The sequence below is a fragment of the Chrysochloris asiatica genome, unplaced genomic scaffold, assembly GCF_000296735.1.
Source record: "Chrysochloris asiatica unplaced genomic scaffold, ChrAsi1.0 scaffold00041, whole genome shotgun sequence".
Taxonomy (NCBI): Eukaryota; Metazoa; Chordata; class Mammalia; order Afrosoricida; family Chrysochloridae; genus Chrysochloris; species Chrysochloris asiatica.
In genome coordinates, this window is record NW_006408559.1 from 2,642,393 (window position 1) to 2,652,097 (window position 9,705).

General features: G+C 42.3%; 1 protein-coding gene across 1 annotated transcript in view; it reads right to left on the reverse strand.

The window, feature by feature from the left end:
- ZC3HC1 (zinc finger, C3HC-type containing 1) overlaps nt 1-9,705 on the reverse strand; it is a 44,191-nt gene that overhangs the window by 22,850 nt on the left and 11,636 nt on the right. Inside the window, exon 5 of the mRNA XM_006861130.1 lies at nt 5,104-5,231. Coding sequence (XP_006861192.1) covers nt 5,104-5,231 — 128 coding nt within the window. The remainder of the gene's footprint in view (nt 1-5,103; nt 5,232-9,705) is intronic.

The following is a 9,705-nucleotide window of genomic DNA, read 5'->3' on the forward strand; positions in this document are numbered from 1 at the left end:
GGAAGCTCATCTGAAACCTGTCCACCACGGGTGACCCTGCTGGTATTTAAAATACCGGTGGCATAGCTTTCAGAATCACAGCAACTCACAGCCACCACAGTATGACTACAAATCAAAACAATGAGAGATTATCTTGTTGTTTTTGTTAAGTGCTGTTGAGTCGGTTCCTACTCACATTGACCTGTATAGGGTTTCTGAGGAGCAGCTGGTGAATTTGAACTGCCTACCTCGTGGTTCAAACTGACCTTTTGGTCCAGCACATTATCCCACAGTGCCACACCAGCATTAATAGCAAAGTCCCAAAACATAGGAAACAAATGCTGGCAGCAAGAGTATGAAAAGACTGGGACCCTCCTACACTGCTGGTGGTACTGTAAAATGGTGCCAACACTGAGAAGGACGATATGGTGCTTTCTCCAAAAGCTGCAAACAGAAATACCATATGAACCAGCAATCCCGCTACTTAGTACACAGCCTCAAGAGACAAGAGCTGTGACATGAATCGATATATGCAAACCGAGTTCACTGTAGCACTATTCACAGTAGCAAACAGAGGGAGGCAGTCTAAATACTCATCAACAGAAGACTAACCAAAGCAGCTCTGGCACAACATAGACACAACGGAATACTACAAAACGCTGAAGAATAACACTGACTAACAACGAACCTGCAAAATGCTTCACAACATGGATGAACCTGCAGACACTGCTGAGGGGAATCAGTCAATCACAAAAGAACAAACATTGTATGAGACCACTGTTGTAAGACGCTAAGAACAAATTTTCTTGCTAAATGAAACCTTCTATGATGGTTGCGGGTTGGAAATTATTCATGGGCTTTCTGCTCCCGTAAAAATTTACAGTCTCGGAAACTATGGATTGGAACTGACTCCACAGCACATAACAACCACAACAGAGGGTATTCACATGTTAACATGGGTGACGAGCAGTCAGTGTATAAGAGGGAGGTTGGCAGAGGAACTATGAAGGTAGCAGGAGACACAGCGAGGAATGCCAGAGCTAAAGACGACCGAGGTCAGGATGGAGAGGACTGCGATCATTATAATGAAGCAAAGTGTAGGATTTACTGAGTATAAAACTGATTACCTGCTCTGTAAAACTTCAGTTAATTAACAATAAAAAGGTTTAGAAAAAGACAACGGGGCTTCCAGCAAGATGGCGGACTACACAGATGCAACACAGACCCTCTATAACAAAGATGAAATGAGAAACAAAACAAAACAGACACAGATGAAAACTCTGGAACCCAGAACTTCAGAAGAAAAGTCAGAAAGGTGGGTGGAGTGCTTGCTGGGAAAAGAGGCTGAACCGGAATGGCGAGAGAGGGCAGACCAAACATGGCTCGACCATCTTGTGAGGAGCTTAAGCAACGGAAGGAGGTCTGGCAGAGCAGATGTGCACAGGCGATGGAAAGAGTATGATTTCTTCTTTTTCCCTATGATGCCCGGGTGCCCAGAAGCATGGCCAGCTCCCTACCTCACCTCATCCACCTCTAGTGCAGACCTTGCTCTCCAGAGTTCAGAGCTGTATGAATCAGAGACAGGCCAGCACGAGGTGGGGGCCAGCTACCCCGTTTTGGTGCCTGGATTCAGGTGGGATCAGCTCCAGACCTACAAAGCCCACAGAGCCACCAGGCCAGCATTTAACCAGTCACAGTGTCTCTAGCATCCCTGTGGTCCTGACAGACATAAACCAGCTCCATCAAGGGCAATCAAGAACTACTTCTGGATTAAGTGCCTTGAACACAGATAACACCAAGGCCAATAAGAACTGCGTCTGGTATTAACAGATGATGAAACCAGCTCCATCAAGGATGCCCCAGAACTACTTCTTGACTGAGTGCCCTGAACGTAAGAAAACACTGAGGCTGATAAGCACTCCCAGCTAAAACCAGGAGCTCTGCGGTCCAATCTCCTCTACCACACTGTGAGCTCCCGGAACTGCAGGAAGCCCTGAGAGTTCTCCCCTCCAGTCCAACAACTACGCTATTTGTCTTTACAAATTCAACGCCACAATGCCCCATAGACAAAAGACAATTTAGCTCACACAAAGAAATGAGAGAGAAAGGCTCAAACAAATGACCAAGAAAACATTTCTGAGAAAAAAAAGATAATGGAACTTTTTCAGTTGAAAAAGAATTCAAAACAATGATAATTGGGTACTTTTCAAAGATCGATAGAAAGATTAAGGAAAGCAAGGAGAACACAAGAGAAATTTTAGAAGAATTAAGGAAAACATTACAAGAACAAACAGACAAAATAAATGCAAATTCTGAAATAATACAAAACCTGCAAGTGAAATACAGATGGATTAATACTAAGATCTCAGAAATGGATAATGCATTGAAAGGCAAAGGAGTAGATGTGAAGCAATGGAGGTCCAAATTAGGGAGCTTGATGGTAAACCTCTCAATCCTAGTATGATAGAAGAACAATCAGAAAAAAGAAGGGAAAACCTGAAGAAAGTCTAAGAGTTATGTGGGACACCATGAAGAGAAACAACCATCATTGAAATTCCAGAAAAGAAAGAAACAAGCACAGAGAAGAATGTAGAAGAATTGTTGTGCGAAAGCTTCTCTAACATCATGAAAGACAAGAAAATAAGCATACAAGAAGAGGAATAAACCCCCAACAGGATAGATCCTAAGAGAAAATCATGAAGATACATAATCAAACTTCCCAATATCAAAGACAAAGTAAAAGAATTTGTAATGGCCAAACCAACTTTACAAAAAATGCTAAAGGGTGTTCTTTGGACTAAGAACCCACAACAGCAGACAACAACTTGTGATTACCATACACACCAACAACAGCCAGAAATAAATCCAGATAAATTGTTGTTAAGTGCCATCGAGTCATTTCCGACTCACAGCGACCCTGTGTAGGGTTTCTGAGGAGAGGCTGGTGAGTTTCAATTACTGACTTCGCGGTTTAGTGTTTATCCTACAGTGCCACACCAGGACTCCAAAGTATTTAAAGTAAAACAAACCTACAAGACTGAAAATAGAAAACCAGAGATACAAATAAAATGAAGTCAACTTCAAAGCAAAAAGAGAGAAAAGTATAGATACAGAACTTACAAAGGGCAAGGAAGTCAGGTAGATTTCAAGATAAACCAGACTGTTTTAAACAGAGAAAAAATTAATAAATTACAGGGTAATCTCAAAGAAAAATAATACACCTGTACATCAAAGTAAAAAAAAGAGGAAAAACAGAAAGATTTTGTAAGTATTAACATAACAGAAATGAAAATGGAAAGAAAACCAACAAACAAAATGAACTCAGCATAGGAAATTATGTGGAACAAAGAAATCAGCAGCACCACACACACACACAAAAACACAGAAAAATGACAACAATCAATTCCTACCTATTGATAATTACACTGAATGTAAATGGATGAAACGTACCAGTCAAGAGATACAAAGAACAGAATGGTCAGAAATCAGGCTCCTTCAATATACTGTCTCTAAGAGACACACCAAAAAGATAGACAGCCTAAATGCCTGTCAACAGAAGAATGGTTAAACAACCTTTGGTACACACACACAATGGAGTACTACATAACACTGAAAATAATGGTGAATCTGTGAAACACACAATGTAGTTGAAAAGGGCAAACATTGTATGAGACCAATGTTGTAGAAAAGGTTTTCCTGACAAAAGAAAATCTATGATGGTTAAGGGGGTGCAGAGATTATTCATGGGCTAGAGGGTAGACAACAGGAATTCTGGTATGGCACTGTGGGTTAATGCACTGGACTGCAAAGTTGGTTTGAACGGCAAGGTCAATGATTCAAGCTCACCAGCTGCTTCTCAGAAACGTTAAATGCTGTCGAGTCGATTCCAATCCATAGTGACCCTGTATAGGGTTTCCGAGAAGCAGCTTCAGGTAAGCTTGAACCACCAACCTTGCCATTCAAACGACTTTGCAGTCCGACGCATTAGTCCACAGCACCACACCAGGACTCATGTTAACATGGGTAACAGGGCAGGCAATATACAAAAAGAGGGAGGTTAGCAGAGGAAAGATGAAGGTAGCAGAATCACAAAGAGGAATGCAATCGTTGTAGTGAATAGAGGTGAATGTACATGAGATGATGGCAAGCAGGTAATGAAGCAAAGTTTATGATCTGTTGAATGTAAGGCTGATGATCTGCTCTGTAAACTTACTTAATTCATAATAAAAAGTTGGGTTTTTGTTTTGTTTTGTTTTGTTTTTTTTAAAAGACAACACTTCACTGGGGAAGACTTGGTCACAGACAAGGGCTAAGCTAGGACACAAAGTGTTCTAATCTAATTGAAAAAGGAGGCAGGTTTTTTCAAATAGTAAAATCTTTTCTTAGCACTAAACTGTTTTCAATTTCCCAATGGCAGGTTTTTTCTGACACCTGTAAACTTCAAACACAAATGCTGAAAACCAGATGACTGTTCATGTCTTGGCCTAACAATGGATTTATTCTTTGATAGAACAGGGCTTTCACAGTCTCTATTTCTGTTTTGAGAGTAAAGAAACATAACAGGATGAAGGGGGAGTGGGATTTTTGCCTTGGCTAGGGGCAGGGTGACATTTGTAATAAACACCAGAGACTAACAGTTTGGTGCTAAAACCTGTAACAGCCTCTGAACATGAAGCAACAAATAATTAGCAATTTCCTGCAGTAAAGCTTGTCATCACAGGTGAGGAGAAGGGACAGTAAACATTCAATTCCAAGTACAGGTGGGGAGAGCATTTCAAAATTTCTATGCATAAGAAGGGAGTGTTAGCTTCTGCGTGAGGACTTTCGTTGGAAGATGGTACGTAAGCAGCCCCGTGAAGTTACAGCTCAGTTTCTTCTGCCAATCAGTGTTAGTAACCAATCAAGGTAAGATTGAATTTACGCCACTGAAAGAACCTTATCGGAAGTGCCATCCTACAACCATCTCTTTTCTGGGGAAGATTTATAGCAGGTCAGGTGGGAGACAGAGAGGTATAGGTCGCACCACAGCGATCTGCACCCCAGTGTGATCTGTGCCTCGAATGTGAATGGGTCATGAACAGTCCACTGTCACCTACCTGGAGGCACTCACCAAGAAAAACTCACCATTGTTTTCAAGTCCTCCGGCCTCAGGGAAGGAAGCTGTAGCTCCAAGTGACAAAGGCTTTGAAAACGATCTAGTACTTCACTAAGAAGAACAGCAGGCTCGTCCAATGGCAACATCCCAAATCGATCTACAGAAAAATTAAAACCCCAAGATTTTAATGGTCCAAATTGTAAAAAATTTAAATCATTTATAGAACCGGGAAAAAGTTATCTTGATGAGATGGTTGATGATATGAAGAAGCTGTTTTTGAATGGGATTGTAAAATACTACAGGTAGTCCCCAACTTACAACATATTCAGGTTAAGACAACGCACATGATTGTCCATTTATTTGGTGTGTGTGGCTTATAAGTAAAAAAGTATAGCTACGAAATCATAGAAACCTTTACTAAACAAAAATACCTCAATGTGAAGATACTGTTTCTCGATCTAGTCTCCATCTAGGTCTACAAACTCTCAAGGCGTTGTTTCCATCACTGACCTTTCCCTGAAGAATTCTGCACTTTTCGATTTACACCACATCAAAACAGCAGTTCTAGCATCCTTATGGGACTCAAATTATGTTTCTTTTAATGTTCATTGAGTTCTTGGGATAACAAGAAGTCTGAAGGGGCAGGATCAGAGATGCTAGGTAGAGGGCGGCAGCTTGCCCCACGAAAGGCTCCTCGAACAATGAGCAGTCATGAGAAAAACAATTCCGTGGTGAGCTTTCTTGGCTCTTTGCTCACAAATGCAATTTCAATTTCCTTAAAATTTCTTCCATATGTTGTTGCTAAGTGCCTTGAGTTTCTGTTCTGACGCAGAGAGACCCTGTATAGGGTTTCCGAGGAGTTGCTAGTGAATGTGAACTGCCTCCCTTGTGGTTAGCAGTCCTATAACACCACATCAGGACTCCTTCGTCCTCCTTTCTTGCTGTTAAGTGCTGTTGAGTCAGTTCCAACTCATAACGACTCTATATATGCTCCTGTAATCTTCCTGCTATTATCCCTTTGGAAAGTATCCCGTTTCCGTCTTTCCAGCTGACCTCTCTGCCGTGAGTTGAAGTGGTCCAGCAGATCCCCTCAGAAGTCACGGTTTTGATTCCTTTTTTTATGAGGGCACCCAATGATACTAAGACAGATGTATTACTGAAAATACTTGTCTGCCGCTATCCATTGGTTGCAGAGATGTTTAAATAAGCTTTTTTTGGAATAAACCCTGGCATGTATGAACTGGAACCCTAGTAGCAATCCTTTTTGACCTATTCCCATATAACATGCATATTAACTAAAGAAGCGGGAAGCAGTCTGTTGAAGCTGTAAATTTATATGTAAGGTTTCCAAACCCCAAAGACAAATTACAGTGTATGAAGATACTGATAATTAAAGGTAATGATGATGAATTAAAAAAAAAAAAGTATATTACTTACTTCAGAACCAATTTATGATGGAGTCGTTGAAAGAGAACACCATCGTAAGTCGGAGACTACCTGCATATGATTACATTTTAAAAATGTACTCCTTACTGTTTTATAGAAACATTTACATATAAAATGATATAATATCTGGGACTGAACTTCACTTTCCTCATCTGTAAGATGGGGATAAAAGCGCATATATCTCATGGGACTTCTGGTGCAGAGCTGTAGGATCAGCACTGGACTTTGAACCGCAAGGTCCGCAGTTTAAACCCACCAGCCGCTCCTCAGAAACTCTATACAGGGTCCTTATGAGTCAGAACCTATTTGGCGGCACTTCACCCCAGAGCAGACAAGACCTTCTCCTAGCGCTGGAGACCGAAATGTGGACTTCTAGCCCCTAAGCTGTGAGAAAAATCAATGTTTGTAGAAGTCACCTGTTTGAGGTATTTGGTGCAGTGACACTGAGACCTCAGCCACAGTGTGACAAATGCCATGACACTAGGAAAGAAAACACTGTGGGAGCTCCTAAGAGGCTGCAGAGACACACCCCAGAGCCCCGAGTGCTCCCTGTAGAAACCAGACTGGTTTCTACCCATCACAGGAACAGCATTCCTCCTAGCAGTGCCAACTCAGGACGGCGCACGAGGGCCAATCGCGCTCCCGAGACGGTTCAGGCTGACTGCGGCGGCTTCTATGATCCAGGAGGGAACTTGTCTTACTGCTGGGCACTGATTATCTGCATGGGCGCCTAAAACTGCACCCCTTTGCCATCTTGGGGAATGCCAGCTTTAATATGAGCTAACATGCTTCCTGAAGAATGGCATTCTTGCTGATATTACTGAGTCCTTGTTACTTTCTTTCTTCCATGTTTACTCTTTTAGCCCCTCTATCCTTCTTCTCCCTAAAAGCTTCCTGACATTTAACTAGGGCTGATGAGGACATGGGGTTCTCGGGAAAGGTTTCCCAGCTGATTTGGAAAGACCCAGCACAATGTATAGACATAAACAGACAAAGGATGGCACGTTTGGAGAACTCCAAACCCAAATGTGGAACACAGTGTGCCTGTGGGGAGGGTGTCTGGAGATGAGGCTAATTCGGACTGCTAACTTCAAGGTCAGCAGTTTGAAACTACCAGCCGTCTGTGGGAGAAAGATGAGGTTTTCTGCTCCTGTAGAGACTTACAGTCTCAGAAAACCTATGCAGGGTGGCTATGAGTCAGAACCGATTCCATGGCACAGCACCACCACAAGCAATGAGAAACTTGGGAAAGATATGAAAGGAAGACGTGATAGTACAAATGGCATGCAGCAGTTTAGGGAACAGATGAAGGGATCAATCTTGAGAAAAATAAGCTTAAAAGACACTGAAGTATTCATCCATGTAAGAAATGAAGACATCAGTGGCATAAGGAAGAAAAAGGGTGTGCCAATGTGTCTAGCTCTTACTGATTTATGATACCTTATTATAAGGAAATTCCTGTTGCTGTTAAGTGCCATCAAGTCAGTTCTGACTCACAGCAGCCCTGTATAAGGTTCCCAAAGAGCAACTGATAAGGTTGAACCATGGATCTTGCAGTTCAAACCGACTTTTCAGCTCAGCGCGTTAACCCACAGTGCCTCATGGGTCCACACTAAGTTGGAGAAGTGAATGTAAGTTTCTATGATGTTAAACAGGAAGCTCACAATGATGGTTTCATGGGTGTACAAATGTCAAAACTTATCCAATTGTAAACCTAATTGTGTACCATCATAAGTGAAAGTAAATAGCAAGAAAATTACTTACAATAAATACTCCTTCCAATTTTGTTATTAAACATGGCCCCCAAAGCCACTGTTGCTGACCACCAATTTATTTGCATCCTTAGCACAACTGTTATTAAGTGCCGCCGAGTCAGTTCCGACTCATAGCGACCCTGTATAGGGTTTCCAAGGAGCAGCTGGTAAGCTTGAACCACCGACCTTGCAGTTCAAACAGCTTTGCAGTCTGGTGCACTAACCCACAGTGCCACACCAGGACACAATTAAAATATTATGAGAAGGCTCAGGCTCTATGGAGAGCACCAACTTACACAGAAAACTCTCTACCTCAAAACCCCAACTCATGAATCAGTGTCCCTGGGGTTTCTGAGACTGTGGACAGCCTCATCTTTGGAGCTGCTGGTGGGTTTGAACCACCAACCTTGTGGTTAGCAGTCCAATATTTATCCTACAGTACCACCAGGGCTCTTACTGCATCTCTAAGGAGATTAAAAGTTTAGATGGCCTTCAACCTTCAAATATACCATAAGTGACAGCGTGGACTAATCTTTAAAAAGTAGACCTAAAAAATAAATAAATAAAACCAGGTTGTAAAAGTATACAAAGTATATATCAACCCAGAACTGCTGGGAGAAGAGAAGAATCTTAATGACACACCTGCAGAAAAAAAGTGGGCTGTTTGAATATCAAGCAAATTGTTTGCGATGGAGGCATCAAGGCAAGAAAAGTCAGCTAAACAAGGAAAACCCCGTTCTAGGACTGAAACTCAAAGGGAACCTGCGAACAATCTAGTATGCTCATTGGTGGCCACCCTGGTCTATCTGTGAGTGGAAGTGGGGGAAATGGGCTGAGTTTGGTCATGTTCCATTGACATCCACTGACTTCAAGATGAGAGAGACAGAACAAACAAGATGGCAGATGGGCTAGAAGAGCAGTGAGGAGATCCATCAGCAACAACACAGAATAGTGGACCAAGCAGGCTCAGGGGATGGTCCCAGAACTCTGAAGCACATATAAAGGAATATTTAGAAAGTTGGAAGGCTTACAGTAGCAGATGCAAGAAATCCTGTGCTTTCTAATCCAAGGCACTCAGCTGCTCCCAGAGCAGCCATCTTGGGCGAGACTGAACGGGGGATGGATCAGAGGAGCCACAGAACTGCAGAGATAATGGTGTGGACGTTCTTTTTTTTTTTGTATCTGTTCATTGGTCTCTTGCTGTCTGCACACCCCCATTTTGGTGACTAGAGAGGGTACTTGAGCGAGTGGATACCCACTCCCACCCCCAGAGGGTTCTATTACACATGCTCACAGATCTCCTCAAAATTAAACCAGACAGTTTCCATTTAAAACCAAACGGCAGCACAAAATGGCTACAGCCAGCCCTGAACTGTTTATCACTAAGCAAAAGGCTTGTACGGGGGTTGTGGAGTGGGACAGGCAGACTAA